Here is a 16550-nt window from a genome sequence, read left to right as displayed (position 1 = left end):
TTCATGGAAACCAATAATTAATACAATGGGCAATTGGTAATGCATAGATTAGAGGAAAAACGATGGAAAAAGCTAAGGGATGGCTCCCCGGCGATGCCAAAAATGTTATGGCTCACCCTAACCCCCAATCAAGAGATTACATGGTGAACCGCAACTGTCGTGAGGATTTTTCCAATGGCCGAGCTCGTAACCCTTGAGGTCTCCAAGCTCTACGACTCCTTGAGAAGCAATTCCACCGTGCTTCCCGCAAGCATTGTCACATCGCTGCGTTGCACTACGGGTACTCGTCCTTTCTCTCACCTCACTTCACTCAAACACACTCACTAGCAAGAGCAAGACTCAATTGCACAATGGTAGAGTATATTGTATTATGAGAAATATTCACTTATGGTCATAAGTGTTCACACTCACTTAAACTGTGGCCGGTCGGGCACTTTGGCTCATAAGAGACCTAATGCTATTACAATGACTACTCTCACAATATATCCATGAAGTACATCACTTAGGACTTCATCCTAACTTTCTACCACACGCTCTTGAAGTGGGAATCACTATAAATACTCCATCACACCATTACGAGTGCCCATCCAAGTTGTAGCTTTGGACACTATTACTTCATATCTTGAATGTATGACCCTTTGTATCTATCGTGACTCCTTGATGTAAGATAATGGCGGTACATCTTATTCACCCTAGAATTGGGTTAAGAAAGTGGTACACGATGAGAAGGCTCAAAGAAGCCTAGGTGAAGAGCCACATGCTTCATATAACGACTCCACCAAGGTCAAAGAAATCAATATTGCAGGACCATGTGAAGAACCTAAGCAATGTTTATTGCCAAAGACCTCACCCCTGAAGGACAATTGATAGCCTTTCTTTATGAATTTCAAGATGTTGTCGCCTAGATATACATTGACATAAAGGGAGTCCCTCGAAAAGTGGTGAAGTACACCATCCCTCTCCATAAAGGTGCAAAACTATCCAAACAGAGAGCCTACAATCACATGAATCCCAAGTATAGATAAATGGTTAAAGAAGAGCTACACAAGCTCATCGATGTGGGATTTGTGTACGAAATCGAGCACACTGCGTGGGCATCATAGTGATTATTCTCGAAAAGAGGAAAGCTTAGAGTGTAAGTTAACCTAAAAAAGGTTAATGCTACCATAATTCACTACCCCTTGCCTTACACACACTAACCATATGTTAGTAGAAGCTTACAACTTCTTTAACAGCTTCTCAGGATACAAGCAATCAACAAATGGCCTAACCAATCAATATAAGGCAGTATTTTGCTACAGAATGGAGAACTTAGGCTTATCATATATCATGCCATTCGACTTGCCTTTGCCACCTTCTAATGCTTGATGTGTGTAACCTTCAAAAGGATGTTATTTGGAAGATCTTGGAGATATTCCTTGATGACCTATGCATGCACTCAAAATGGAAGGAGCATCTTACTCATCTTAGGCTAGTCTTTAAGAGATGTAGAGTTTATTGCATCTCTCGTTGAACCCACTCAACTTTCAATTCCCTGGTGTCATCCTTAGACACATTATCTTCAAGAATGACATCTCCACGTATGAGAATAAGATAATTTGAGAGATGTAAACTCTACCATATCATCTCATTAAACCCACTTAGATGTTAATTCTAGGTTAAACATGGTATCATCCTTGGACACATTGTCTCCAAGAACGACATCTCCACATATGAGAATAAGATTCCTGGACACATTATATTTAAGAGCGACATCCCCACATATTGTCTCAAAAGAACGGATCGTATTCTCGTCTCCATAGATGAGAATAAGATATGTGGACACATTGTCTCCAAGAACAACATCCCCACAAACGAGAGAAATATCCATGTGATCTTCACCAAATCAACTACAAGGGAGTGCATATATTCATGGAACACGTGGGCTAATATAGAAGATTCATCTTCTTGTATGTTATATATGCTCGACCCTTGTATAAGCTACTAATTATCTTTGAATGGACAAATGAATGCCAATAATATACAAAAATAATAATCAAGGGATTAGTAAGCACACATATCTTGAGATCCCCTAACTGGGATTTAATTTTCCATGTGTATTCTGATACTTTAGCATTTGCTGTTAGATGTGTGACAACATTAACTTCCTTGTGGCCTTTGCTACACTTAATGATGTTGAACGTAACTACATAACTTAGAGAGAGGGATTCGCCATGGTATATGTTGTAAAGAAGTATAATAGCTCCACCCTTACGCCACTGGCATGGTTGGTGAGATTATAGTTGATATGTCGTTAGTGGTTTACAGGCTGTGCGCCACTTTGGTGTACTAGAGTTATGGCATAGACATAGCACTAGCTTATATAGTCGGTTTTACACTATGGACTGACCTTTGTATGTTATAATAGGAGAGTACTTTCCCTTATAGTGTACTCTCCTATCTTTATGTTATGATTGTAGAAAAGAGAAGAGAATAGGAAAAAATTCAGCCATCCATCTCTCATGTGCTTTTCTACTCTTGTGTGTATGTGTTTGTTTACAAGAAGCTCAAGCTCACCCTCTCCTCTACATTCTTCTTATGGTATTAGAAAGTTAGTTCATCCATCTCTCTTGTGTGCTTGTCTACTTGTGTATGCATTTGCTTACAAGGAGCTCAATCTCACCCTCTCCCCCACATTCTTCTCATGGTATCAGAGCGCCAATTCATGTGAAGAACTCAAGAGGTAACCAAAGGAAGTGGTACATGGGTAAGGATAACTCCATCTCTTTCCCTTCGATTTGGAAGTTGAAGTAAGCGAGAAGAGCAGGCAAACACAACGTAAGATGCACTGTTACATCTTAAGCTGCCCTTTTTGCAGTGAAGCAAAGGGGCATTATATTATATGGGCCTCACTTTGGCTTTGCAAATGGGCCTCACTTTGGCTTTGCAAATTTTTCATAGGCACTATGTGAAATGTTAAATTTGACTGTGTATGCCTAATTTGTGGTTCGGTGCAAAGTTGTGGCATAAATTTGTTTTCAAGACAATTTTTTTGTAGGTTGTTGGTGGATGCATTTTTGTGTGACTAGTCCATCTACAATTCCATAATAATAGCTTCATAATACCGTAGATGTGATTGTACGTTTATTGTTTGTAAGTGTAAAAGTTTTTACAAGCATTGTTTGGTAAGTTATAAGTAACCATCTTTGATAAGTAATCAATCCCAGATTGTTTAGTAAGTTATAAGTGACCATCTTTGATAAGTAATCAATCCCAGATCGTTTGGTAAGTTATAAGTAACCATCTTTGATAAGTAATCAATCCCAGATTGTGAGCAAGAAGCTAGATAAGAACAACTTCTAAGCATGGAAGTTCAGGATTAGAAACTTCCTTATGGAAAAAGGATATTGAGAGTTTATTTTAGGGGATGAGAAGGAGCTAGAGCTCTCGAAAGAAAATATCACTTCTCAAGAAGTGTAAGCTTTTGCATGAAAGAGCTAGCAAAGTGATATTTGTTAGTGTGACAAATGTTATGATACATAATATAGTGACACCTAAGGATGCATGGGATACCTTGGTTAAGTTATATAGCACAAGTACTAAGGCAAGAAAGATGCAATTTAAGTATGAGTTACATAATATTCAAAGGAACAAGGTGCATATTAGTGATTACTCACTGAAAGTGAAAGAGCTTGTAGATGCCCTTGTCTTTATTGGAGCTCCACTTGATGATGACGACTTGGTGTCGGTCACATTGAACGGGCTCGGCAAAGACTATGATCAGTTTCAGACATCTATTCGAACTCGAGAAAACTTTCCAAAATTTGAGCCCTTCTTATCGCTGAGAGGAGATGAATGTCAGGAGTAAATCATCTTCTGGAAATGTGCAAGAGAAGGCCTTATACATGGACATAGGTAGAGGCAAAGGCATATCATCATTTAGAGGCCGAGGTGTAGGCCATTTTGGAAACAGAATACATGAGCAGTAACAGTAGAAAGTGATTACTCATTGAAAGTGAAAGAGCTTGCAGATGCCCTTGTCTCTATTGGAGCTCCAGTTGATGATGACGACTTGGTGTTGGTCACATTGACTGGGCTCGGCAAAGACTATGATTAGTTTTAGACATCTATTTGAACTCGAGAAAACTTTTCGAAATTTGAGTCCTTCTTATTGTTGAGAAGAGATGAATTTTAGGAGTAAATCATCTTCTAGAAATGTACAGGAGAAGGCCTTATACATGGACATAGGTAGAGGCAAAGGCGTATTATCATTTAGAGGCCGAGGTGTAGGCCATTTTGGAAACATAATACATGGGCAGTAGCTTCATTGGAGCATATGATGACTCGGATGTCCCTAAAACAATTTCATGCAAAAAAGGGAGGAAAAAGAAGTAAATGCAATCAAGAGATGAAAAAGAAGTAAATAGAATCAATAGAGTGTAAATAAGATTTCCATATGTGAACATGCATAACTCAAACAAGAAAGATCAACAGTGACCTCTAACACCATGTAATTTTTAAAGTCCACCATCACCTTCTAAAGGGTTGATAATACACGAGTACTTCTCATCCACGATGTTTGACATGTGCATGACGAAAGGAAAAAGACACCTTTGAATGCATGGAGGAGAGCCCGAAGATGAATGTGATTATTGAGTGACAACACAACAAAATAGAATAAGAGGCCTCGCGGCTTGTAGGGAAACGACCATAGCACACAGAGGTGTTGGTAGTGTTTCTCAAGAGTAAGGAGAATATGCATGGAGAGTCAGGGGATGCCTACACAAGCCACGCAAATAAATGAACTCAACTTTACAAAAGCAAGGGAAAAAATATACGAAACATCGAGAATATAACTAATCAAGTAATGCGCATAAGAATAAGAATTGGTGCCTTATTCCCCACCTTCTTTGGAGTCTCCTAACCTTTGTGCTGTGGATGTTTTACTTTCACACTAAGCACGGGCGGGTAGTGGCGGCCGGACGGAAATGTGGACGTTTTGAACGGTCGAGATAAGAGAGTCATGATCGGGAGCACCAGGGGGAGACACGTGAGCCCTAGGCGGGCAATGCTTCCTTGTTTATGAGGAAATGCATTGGCGCAGCAAGGTTTCTTTAGGACGCAGGAGCTTTGCAGGGTAGATTTCAGCTCCTCGTTTTCTCTCCTTTGCCCTGTGAGCTTCTTCTCTTCGTGTAGCTATGGCGGCCCGGCCCCTTGTTACCGTCCAGTCTCCCGACGGGGACGCCATGACTGAGAGTACCACCCTTCCTGATGTGCTCAAGGCTCCCATCCGTCCCGACATCGTCAGCTTCGTCCACGCCAACATGGCCAAGAACAAGCGGCAGCCGTATGCTGTGAGCAAGAAGGCCGGTCATCAGACCTCCGCTGAGTCCTGGGGAACAGGCCGTGCCGTCTCTCGAATCCCCCGCGTTCCGGGAGGCGGAACTCACCGCGCAGGACAGGGAGCTTTCGGCAACATGTGCCGAGGCGGTCGCATGTTTGCCCCGACCAAGATCTGGCGCCGATGGCATCGCAAGATCAACATCAACCAGAAGAGGTATGCCGTAGTCTCTGCTCTGGCTGCCTCTGCGATCCCGTCCCTTGTTCTCGCCCGCGGCCACCGTATTGAGAAGGTCCCCGAGGTGCCCCTGGTCCTTGACGACAGTGTAGAGAGTTTGGAGAAGACGTCGGCTGCTGTGAAGGTCCTTAAGAAGATTGGAGCTTACGAGGACGTCGAGAAGGTCAAGGCCAGCAGAAACATTCGTGCTGGCAAAGGTAAGATGAGAAACCGGAGGTACGTCTCTCGCCGAGGTCCCCTTATTGTATATGGCACAGAAGGCGTCAAGCTTGTTAAGGCTTTCAGGAATATTCCTGGTATCGAAGTAGCCTCAGTCGATAGGCTGAACCTCCTTCAGCTTGCCCCTGGAGGACACCTGGGCCGGTTTATCATCTGGACCAAGTGTGCATTTGAAAAGCTTGACCAGATCTTTGGCTCTGCCGATGATAAATCCAAGACAAAGAAGAACTACACTCTTCCCCGCCCTCTCATGGCTAATTCAGACCTATCCAGAATCATCAACTCTGATGAGATTCAGTCTGTTGTGCGACCTACAAAGAAAGATGTGAAGAGACGGGTCTTGAAAAAGAATCCGCTGAAGAATCTGGGCTCTCTTGTCAAGCTGAACCCATATGCAAAGACTGCCAGGAGGATGGAGCTGCTTGCCCAAGTCCAGCGCGCAAAGGCCAAAAAGGAGAAGCTGGATTCAAAGAGAAAACTAAGTTCACAGGTATTGATATTTAACAGTTGTTGAAGTGGTGACTGTGTAGTGTGCCCTTTCTTGGTAGAATTTTGAGTGCTGTTTTCTTGTGCATATTTGCCTTCATGCTCGTTTTGTTTCTCGCAAGTGAAGCAGTTCAACAAGCGTAAGTGGGTTTTAATGCTTTAAGAAGTCGCTCATGAAGGTTTTATTGGATTGGTAGTTTCACTAGGCACTAAAGATGTGTATTAGGTTCTGCACCCTGGGTTTACAGATCTGTTTTTCTTGGCTGAGTGTTCTTGTTAATGACTACTATGGCCAAGGAAAGGTGCACATGATCTAAATATTGGGCATTCAGACCATCAGACACAAGGTTTGGTGTCATCTCTGTGGCTGCCTGAGTTGTCTTTGTAATTTAGTTTGGTTTAGATAAGTCTGTTTGGGTTGTGCGCTTTTAGTTAAATCTGGCTTGAGCTTTTAATGCAGATAATTTTCGCTGTCCAGGTTTTTTTTGATGTTCTGATACACAATTCTGAAGTTTCATTTGTTTACCCCTCTTAGGTGGCTACTTTTCTTAACCAACAGTACCATTGAGTTAGTTATGAAAGCAGAGTCCTATTCTCTTGTGGAAAGTGACGTACTGTTGTCTAGGCTCTTGTATTGTGTTCCCACAGTACTGATGATACGTAGTACTGAAGTTTCATTTGTTTACTCCTGTTGGTGGTTGCTTTTGTTTAAATCTAGTCTTGCTTAAGCTGATTTTGGATGTCATTTTTTCATCCAGTATTGTCACAAAATGTTTTCTTTTTCTATTTTTGAGTCATTTTAAGAGTAAGTCCTGTTGTTTTTTATTGTTACCTTCTTAGTTTTGACTTGATTCACTTGAGTAAGGCTTATTATAAGTGTTCTTCAATTATACCCTTTGTTCATTTTATGAAAGGCCTTTGCAGTTTTAAAACATGGAAAAAAGGTAAACTTGCACTTATAATATTAAAATAAGAAAAATGATGGAGGGAGGAAGTTTCATTACATAGTGGAATTTGATACTCTCACACACAAGACCTTGAGATAAAAAAGCTCAAAATGGAGGAGTTTGAGCGCTTCTTTTAAAACAAGTAACAGATGCATGGTGTTCTTGATTACAAGCTGGCAGGGACAAAGTCATTGCCTGACATTGATGTACTATCTGAATACTGCATTTCGCTTCTTGAGCGTAGTACTATTCATATGGCTTATGGAGAGTTATGTTTGTTTGGTTTTTCATCTTTTCAGGTTGAAGGTGCTGACAAAGAGTCCATTAAGAAAGCTGGAGATGCGTGGTACAGAACGATGATTTCTGATAGTGATTACACCGAATTTGAGAACTTCTCTAAGTGGCTGGGTGTCGCACAGTAGTATTTTGTATGACGCAAAAGTTGATAGAAGTTTGTGAGTCACCTCCTCCATGAGCTTTGTTTAGGAATCTTAGTTTTTTTGACGGTGCTTATTTTTGGAAGGAAACTGGGTCTTATCTGATTTAAGTTTTGTGAAGAACTTTGCTATTTATGCATAGCTTGTATGCGTTGAATTTCTAAGGTATTGGAAAGCTTCAGTTTCTGTGGAGAATGCTAGTAGCAAAGATCATGCAGAGACTTGCTAGTGTCCTCTTGATGTTTACATGCTTTAGACAACTATTAATGGAAGAATATAATATTTACCTAGCTGTAAGCTAAGTTGATTGTCTTCAGTCTGTTGGTGAGCTCAATGTTCCTGAACTGTCTGCTGCCATTGATAGATGTAGGTTGTGCTTTAGTGTTCTGTTTTGAGTGACAATTTTCATTGCAAACTTCATCTCTAAGAGTGCTTACTACCCAAGAAATCATGTGCAGATTTTGTATATGTTCAATTTTCATGGAGAAAAAATTGGGGGTTTGTTTTCCGATGGAAAATGAGTGCATGGTTGATCTATGCTTCCTATTTTCTTGCTGGAGTGTAATGACAATGGTGCTGACTAATTAATAAGATGGCCATCAGGAAAATCATTGCTTGCAAGCAGCAGGAACTTAGATTGTGGGAAGAAGGAAGGTGAATGAATGAAAATGCTATAATCTTCCTGCAGCATGTTTCCTTTCCTGTGTAAACCTCTTTGATTAGCAAGAAAATAAATGGGTAATCTATAAATTTGGGTTACAAAAGGACATGGTCCTCTTATCCTCTTTTTTTTTGGTTGAGATATAGTAGGGACAAGGCCCCATGCAAGGACAAATGCAAGCCACTAAAGTAAAGCTGTCTCTTTTAGTAGGGGGGAGGGGGCGTGAGGCTGTGGCAGAGAAGAGCTAAGGTGGTCAAGGATGTGAAGTGTGTTGAATAGAAGGGACATGCCTTACCTTTATAAGAAATGGATGGTGATAGAAATCGTTATCATTTCCAGAGTAGCATTATCAGAGCATGGGGGAAGATCAGGCATTTCGTTTCAAAAGTTAGTATGAGTTGTGTGAATATTTACACAAGCAGGTACATTCTCGCATGGTGCCTCGCTCAGGTGGAATTGTAGATTGGTTATACAATGCTTGTTCCATTGACTGGTTTTAGGTGGAGGTTGGGTAGAAACGGCGGAAGGCATTTCGACACTTGGTGCGTTCCATGCACATGGCTTTTATCTTGTTTTTTTACATTGCCATTAGGCGAGTCTCTCTTATGTATGGCAGTTGCCATAGATCTCCTCTTGCTGCAGCGAAAGGGTCAACTGTGCTGACAATAGTCAAAGGTCTCTCTCTCTCGATCAACTGTGCATGCGTTGCAGTCGGGACCAAAGACTCATCTCCCTCTCCCCTGTGTCTGTCTGTTTCTCTTTTTCTCGTGACTGCAGGCATCACTGTCGCTCTGGCTAGGGTGGAGGTGGCAGGTGAATGGTTGGAAGAGGGGGGGGCGGTGGAGGTCACATGGAGGATCACCACTTTTTCCTCTAGCGGGGGTCCAAAAGGAGTTCAGGGAGACCTTAGGAACAAGACCTTTTTATTATTGAACTCATCTAATTATTGAACTCATTGTATCTACAAGATGCGGAAAAATAGATCGATCTTTCATATTCAACAAGAGTCCCAGAGTACAAGGTGAAGTAGTAAATTGACTCAATCAATGCATGACTCTCTTCCTGGTTCAAGTCTCACGGCTGCAATAAGAGAGAGAGAGAGAGAGAGAGAGAGAGAGAGAGAGAGTGTCTGAGGGGGTAGCCAGTGTCTGAGGGGGAGAGAGAGAGCGTGAGAGTGTATCTAAGGGGGAACCCATAGGTTTTGTTCATCACCTTGTACTTATCCGGATTTTTCAGAATAGTAAGTGCACCTTGTCATTCTCTAGATTAGGGAATGGTGCTAAATCTTGATCCTCTTGTTCATCCTCTTGGTAGCTCTAGCTTAGGAAGTGGTGCCAAAACTTGATCCTCTTGTTCATCTTCTAAAAACTTGCCTCTAAATGTTTGTTACAAGTTTGATAAATATTAAGTGAAGCAATCATCACCCTTGTGCTAGACTTGGAAAACTGGCAAGGATAATCCATGGAGGTTCTTTAACAATTTGGTTTTTTTCTTTTGGTGCTAAACTTGTTTACAAATAACTCTCCATTCATGGCAAGTTTTCCATGGAGGTTCTTTAACAATTTGGTCCTTTTTTCTTAGTATTTTTTTGAGGTGTCATTGACCAAGGTAACAAGAGTCAAAGAAGGTTAACAAGAAAGGAGGCTGCTTGAGATCTTTACATGCTTAGTATCATTCATATGGCCCTAGATGGTCCACATGGTCCGAACATTTGTGCAATGGTTGTATAGGATCTTCACATGTTTGGTCTTCTCTTGGTGTGCTCTATATAGGCCATCTAATCCACATGGTTTGAATGGGTGTTTATATGCTTTGTCTTCTCACGGTGTGCTCTATTGCATGGTCCATGTGGTCTATTTGTCCTTATCGTTTAGGCTCTTGTGTGGTCCGTATGGTGTATATGGTCCATATAAGGTGGGAATGTGATGGATATCATTTTTACACGGTTATTGTTTCCATATGGTTTGCAAAGTGCATATGGCACGTATGATTCAGATGGCCTCTTTCATGTGCTCATTGTAGTCGTTAATGTTGCTCATTATAATGTGTTAATTGTAGCCATTGATGTTGCTCAATATAGCTATTATCTAGACCATATGGTCTCTATGGTCCCTACTATAAGGTGGCGATGGGCTATGTGTATGGCCTATATGATTGGGGTAGCTTGTAAATGAGATGTATGTGCTTAGCATAGCCCATGGTTGGGGTCGTATACTCTTTATGGTTTGTATAGGGTGGCAATACACCATGCATGTAGCTTGGTTGGTCCCCCTTGAGGTATGATGTACAATTCATGCGATCTATATGGTCAATACACCATGCACATAGTTTGGTTATAGGTGATCTTGATATGCTTGGTCCCCTTTAAGGTATGATTTACAATTCATGTGATTTGTATTGGGCGGAATGGGCTCAATGTGGCTCTATTTGCTTTGATCATTCATGGTCCACGTGGACTATACATGGTTGGAACGGGTTGTCTGAGACATGGTGGGAATAGGTTGTCCGAGATCTTTACATGGTTAGAATGGGTTGTCCAAGATGTTTACATGGTTGGTGTTCTCTCGACATGCTTAATATGATTGACATGATCCTCAATATTAGAACAAGCTTCTTGAGATGTTTCCATATCATCTTGGTGCACAATGTATGGTTTATATAGTCTGTGTGGCTTGTACGATTGATATGGTCCATGTGGGCTGTACATCAAGATGGGTACTCGAGACCTTCACATGCTCAATATCATCCTAGTCAAGCTTGTATAGTTGGAATGGGATGCATGTGATCTGAGTATATTCCTTGTGTGGTCTGTATGATCAAAGTGGAGATCACGTGTGTACTTTTAGGAAGACCTACATACAAAGGGTATTAAATAATACCCTTTTTTGTGAATTTAGACTTATTAAAATGATTGCTTTTCTTTATAAACTTATTGGTTTTTTTTCTAAACTTTTGGGTTTTTTTTTTCTTCTAAAATGTTAGTAAAAAGGTCCTTATGTGAGTAGATTTCTATAAAATTTTCACACAATCTTGGTTTTAAAAAACCCCTTCTAATGATTGCACGTAGTAGACTTACATATTTTTAAGTGAACCCCCCGAGGGTGGTCTTGTATTCCTTGTGGCATGTATTACATAGATGGTCCATATATTCCCTGTGGTCTTTATGGCCTACATGGTCGTATATATGTGGCCATAAATGTGCTAATATACATTCTATGAATGGGATTTGCACATTATCTATATGGTATGTACATTGTTGGAATGGGTTGCATGTGATATTTATGTACTGGTATTGCTCTTGTCTATTCTATACAGTCTATATGATGATATGCGCATTATTGGAATGGGCTCCATGTGATCTTTATGTTCTTGGTATAGTCTTCGTTTGGTCTATATGCTCTATATAAGTTGGAAACTAGTTGCATGCAATCTTCAATGTGGTTGGTATTGTCCCCATGTCGTCTTTGAGGTGCATATGGCATGTACATTATCTGAATGGCTACATCATGTTACTTGGGAACCTTTTTTTGACGTGCATTTGGTGGTGAGCTTTTTTTTTAAAATGCGAGCCTTGATTCCATGGGTTTTGCTTATGTGAACTACTATGATGATGTGGCAATTGACATGTCCATGTCAACATGTGCATGGCATGGACATCCATGCATGTAACATGGCATGGACATGTATGCTATCATGTGCACCATGGATATTCATGTATCATCCACATGATGGCCATGCATGATGTCATAGACCAAGAAGGTGGATGGTCCATACATATGGTCTTACCTCGGTGTGTTCTATATAGTCCGTGTGATGCACATATCGTAAGAATGGGTTTCTATATGCTTCTTCCCATGGTTTCCTTTACTACATGGTCCATGTGGTCACTGCACATGGTTAGAACAGGCTGCGTAAGTTCTTTACATGTGTTTTGGATGGTCTATGTCTCGTACATGGTCAAAAGTTTGATCTCTATATGCTCAGTCTTCTCATAGTGTGTCCTACATGGCGGTCAATGTGGTATGTATATGGTCAGAACAGATTGCCCAAGATATTTACATGATTTATGTCGTCTCACTGTGCTCTATACAATCCTTGTAATTTGTATATGGTTGGAATCGGCTCTATGTGTGATCTCTATATGATGGGACTGGTCAAATGGACTGCCTAAGATCTTTACCAAATCGGTGTCATCTTTGTGAGCTCTATACTATCCTTGTGATCCGCATATGATTGGAATGGGCTCTATGTGATCTCTATATGTTTTGTCTTCTTACATTGTGTTCTGCATGGTTCACGTAGTCTCTGTACATGGTCACTGTCATCTTGGTGTGGTATGTACGATCCATGTGTCTGGCACATGGGTGGAGTGCGCTCTATGTGATCTCTGTACGCTCTCTTTTCTCATGGTGTGCATGGTCGAAATGCATTACCAAGATCTACACATGCTTGATGTCATCTCAATGTGGTTTGCACAGTGCATGTGATCCGTATATATTAGAACAAGCTTCCTGATATCTTTACACGCTTGTTGTTGCCTTGGTGTGCCTTGTATAGTGGATACGACATGTACATAGTCAAAATGGATTGCTCGAGATCTTTACATGTTTAGTATCATCCATATGGCCCTGGATGGTCCATATGGTCCATACATGTGTGGAATGGGTTGTATCGCCTATAGATCATGGCCTTGGATGGTCCATACAGTTCGTACATGACACAGGATCTTGAAATACTTTAATTAAAAACTCACAAATATATCAAAAATTAAAGAGCATAACCTAGCATAAAACAAGAGAAACATAACATCACAAGAAAATAGAGTGGACATCACCTTGTACACAGTGTTGGGTCCAATCTCCCCCCCCCCAAGAAGTGTCAGCATCCTCCCACTTCTTGGGTATTTATGCTTTATTCATAAAAATAGCCCACATGCCAAAAATAGATGCATGCTTATGCATGGGCTTGCTCTTTTACAAAAGAAGGGGTTTCTTTAATCAAAGCTAAGATAAATTTTTCCTATCTAACTACTAAATGAAAAATACATAACGAATCCCAAGGACTAATTCATGTGCAACAAAATCACTAAGCCCACGTCCAAATATAACAAAGGTGGGCAGCCAACTATGATACAAAAGCTTGTAGTAAACACTATGGCCTACAAAAAATGAGAAAAACCTTCGTGGTAATTACTCACACCATATCACCGCCACCACGGCGCAGCTATTCTGGCTTACGAGCACCAAGCTCATCAATCTTACCAACCTACACAGGTTGTCCATTCAAACACACTAACATTAGCAACACATGCTAAAGTTACATGATAGCATATAAGCATTAAATCTAACACTTAGTTCCAACTATTCATAAATCCTACACATGGAATATTCGGAATCACCCAAGTGCCATGCTACGAACATAGTGGTAATTAGGCGTCCCCACTCAACCACACAAGGATGGACGGACAAGCCATGACATTCCTCTTGATCGGAATAGCAACTGTCCTCAGTTGCATCATATCAACTAGCTCGTGTTTGAAAGTAAGATTGGGTGAGGTTGGAATAGGTGCGAAAAAACCATTCAGATATCCATTTAAGAACTCACAACAAATAGAGTACAACTATTCTTGAAGAGAATGCTTATCTTATTGTAAAAGTAATATGAAATTTAAATAACTTTGTTGAAAATGCGAATCGTTGATTAAATGAAGTCAACACATATCTCCATGGTTGTGGTATGGTTGAAATTATCTGTCAAAACAATTTAATTCTCCAAAAGAGATGTGAATCGTTATGCTTTTTATGGATAGGCAATATAAAGTTCTTGGACATAATTTGTGAGAAACTTAACATCATAAGAATAAAAGATTACTTGATTATGGATACAAAGATAGTAGATACTAACGTTGAGATTGTAAATAAAAAGTATACAAAATTACATTTTAAATTCATCCAAAATTTTAAGCATAACTATAAACATAAATATAATGAAAGACTAGCAACAATTTCAACAACGATTGTAAATAAAAAGTATACATAATTACATTTTAAATTCATCCAAAATTTTAAGCATAACTATAAATATAAATATAATGAAAGACTAGCAACAATTTTAACAATCTTGATTGATAAAGAATGAAAACATATCTTCTAGAGAATGTAATTCAAACTAAGTCAAAAAAAATTATTTTACTTTTTGCCTAGGGCCAAGGGTGCCAAGAGCCTTGCTTATACAATTTGCAGAGGTGACGGGGAAAAGTGTTCATAAGATTTGTAATGGCTATTATTGGCAATGGTGCTAAGTAATTGGAGATGTGGATGTGTATTTCGGATACCATATTAAGGAAGAATAAAATGTGTAATTTGGATAGGCATCTGGGAAAGCATCATGGGTCACGACCGTAATGTCAAAATCCACGACTTTTGTAAAACCGAATCCCAAAGCGATTCCACGCGTCCATAAGATAAGAGGTCCCCATCTAGCAAGGAAAGTCCAAGGAGGAGGTTCGTGGGGTCAATGAGTTTCTCCACAAAGAGGTTCGTGTCCTATTGGTGTGGTCTATATGGTTTGTATGCCCCGTACATGGTCAAAACAAGACTCTTGAGGTGTTTACATACTTGGTGCATCTAGTGTGCTATGTATGGTTTATATGGCGAGCAATTTTTTTTGTGAGCTTTGGTTCCATGGGTTTTGCTTATGTGGACTATTTTAATGATGTGGCAGTTTGATGTGTCCCATGTCAACATGTAATGAGTCCATGTGAGTATGTAACATGGCATGGACATACATGCTATTATGTGCAACTTGGATATATAGGCATCATCCACATAATGGCCTCCATATGGTCTGTACATATGGTCTTCTCATGGTGTGCTCTATATAGTCCATGTGATCTACATATGAAAAAATAAGGGTTTTCTATATGCTTCTTCCCATGGTGTCCTTTGTTGCATGGTCCATGTGGTCTCTATACATGATCAAGACATGCTACTTGATGTTGTCTCAATGTGGTCTATATGATCTATATGTCTTGTACATGGTCATAATGGGTTGTATGTGATCTCTATATGCTCGGTCTTCTCATGGTGTGCCTTGCATGGCAGTCCATGGCAGTCCATGCAGTATGTATATGGTCAAAGGGGACTACCCAAAATCTTTACATGTTCACTGTTGTCTTGGTGTGTTCTATGTGAGCTTTATATATCTTTGTGTGCTTTGTAGTCCATGTGATTCCACATATGGTTGGAATGGGCTCTATGTGAGCTCTATATGCTTGGTCTTCGTAAGGTGTGTTCTGCATGGTCCACGTGGTCTCTGTACATAGTCGGAATGGGATATCTGAGATCTTTACATGCTCGATCTCATATTCATGTGGGTTTGTACCATCTATGTGTCCCTTGTAACATTAAAGAAATGGGCTCTATGTGATCCGCATATATTCGGAACAAGTTTCGAAGATCTATGCATGCTCATTGTTACCAAGTTGGTGTGGCTTGTATAGTGGATATGACATGTACATATCTGTATATGTGTGAGATGGGTTGTGTCATACATAGATCATGGACTTGGATGGTCCATACATATGTGTAATGGGTTGTATGGATCTTTACATGCTTGGTCTTTTCTCAATATGCTCTATATAGTCCATGTGATATGCATATGGTCAGAATAGGTGTCTATATGCTTGGTCTTCTTATGATGTGCTCTACTGCATGGTCCATGTGGTCTTTGTACATGGTCAAAACGGGCTTCCCAAGGTCTTTACAGTCTCACTATTGTCTCGGCATGGTTTTTATAGTACATGGTCAGAAATGGGCTCTATGTGATCTTCTCCATATATGCTCACTGTGTGTTGTTTTGTATAGCCCATGTCTGGTCCCTATGGTGTTTCCGGTGAGTATAATGTGACGATGGGCTATACAGTATCTTTATGGGGTCATCAACATTATCCCCATGTGGTGTACATGGTCCATACAATAAGCGTATGATCAGAATGTATGTGATTTCCATATGGTTGGTCATCTCCAAGTGTGCTTTGTACAGTCCATCATGTAATACGTATATGGTTAGAATGGGCTCATGTAATCTCTGTATGCTTGGTCTTCTCATGGTGTGCTTTGCATATTCCATGTGGTCTCTCCACATGGTCAAAACGTTGTGCTCTTCATCTTACATGTGGTCAACACACAGTCGGAATGATTTAATCAATATCTTTACATGCTTATTAGTGTCACTTGGTGTGG

The 16550-nt window shown here is 40.3% G+C and overlaps 1 protein-coding gene and 1 long non-coding RNA gene across 2 annotated transcripts; both read left to right on the top strand.

Moving 5' to 3' along the window:
- Positions 1 to 5008: 5008 nt before the first annotated feature.
- On the top strand, positions 5009 to 7936 carry LOC147615782 (large ribosomal subunit protein uL4-like). Its single transcript, XM_086778385.1, has 2 exons — positions 5009 to 6266; positions 7509 to 7936. Exons 1-2 carry the CDS (start codon positions 5178 to 5180, stop codon positions 7629 to 7631), a joined length of 1212 nt encoding a protein of 403 aa, XP_086634511.1. The 5' UTR covers positions 5009 to 5177; the 3' UTR covers positions 7632 to 7936.
- Positions 7937 to 8456: 520 nt separating this feature from the next.
- Positions 8457 to 9304, top strand: LOC147615781 (uncharacterized). The gene is made up of 2 exons (XR_015262630.1): positions 8457 to 8694; positions 8808 to 9304. It is a non-coding gene; the product is annotated as an uncharacterized LOC147615781 (long non-coding RNA).
- The last annotated feature ends 7246 nt before the right edge of the window (positions 9305 to 16550 follow it).

The sequence above is a fragment of the Cibotium barometz genome, chromosome 39, assembly GCF_041138505.1.
Source record: "Cibotium barometz isolate CiBa-2024 chromosome 39, ASM4113850v1, whole genome shotgun sequence".
NCBI classification, from domain to species: domain Eukaryota; kingdom Viridiplantae; phylum Streptophyta; class Polypodiopsida; order Cyatheales; family Cibotiaceae; genus Cibotium; species Cibotium barometz.
The sequence above is the reverse complement of the archived record's forward strand: the minus strand, read 5'-3'. Positions and strand labels throughout refer to the sequence as shown.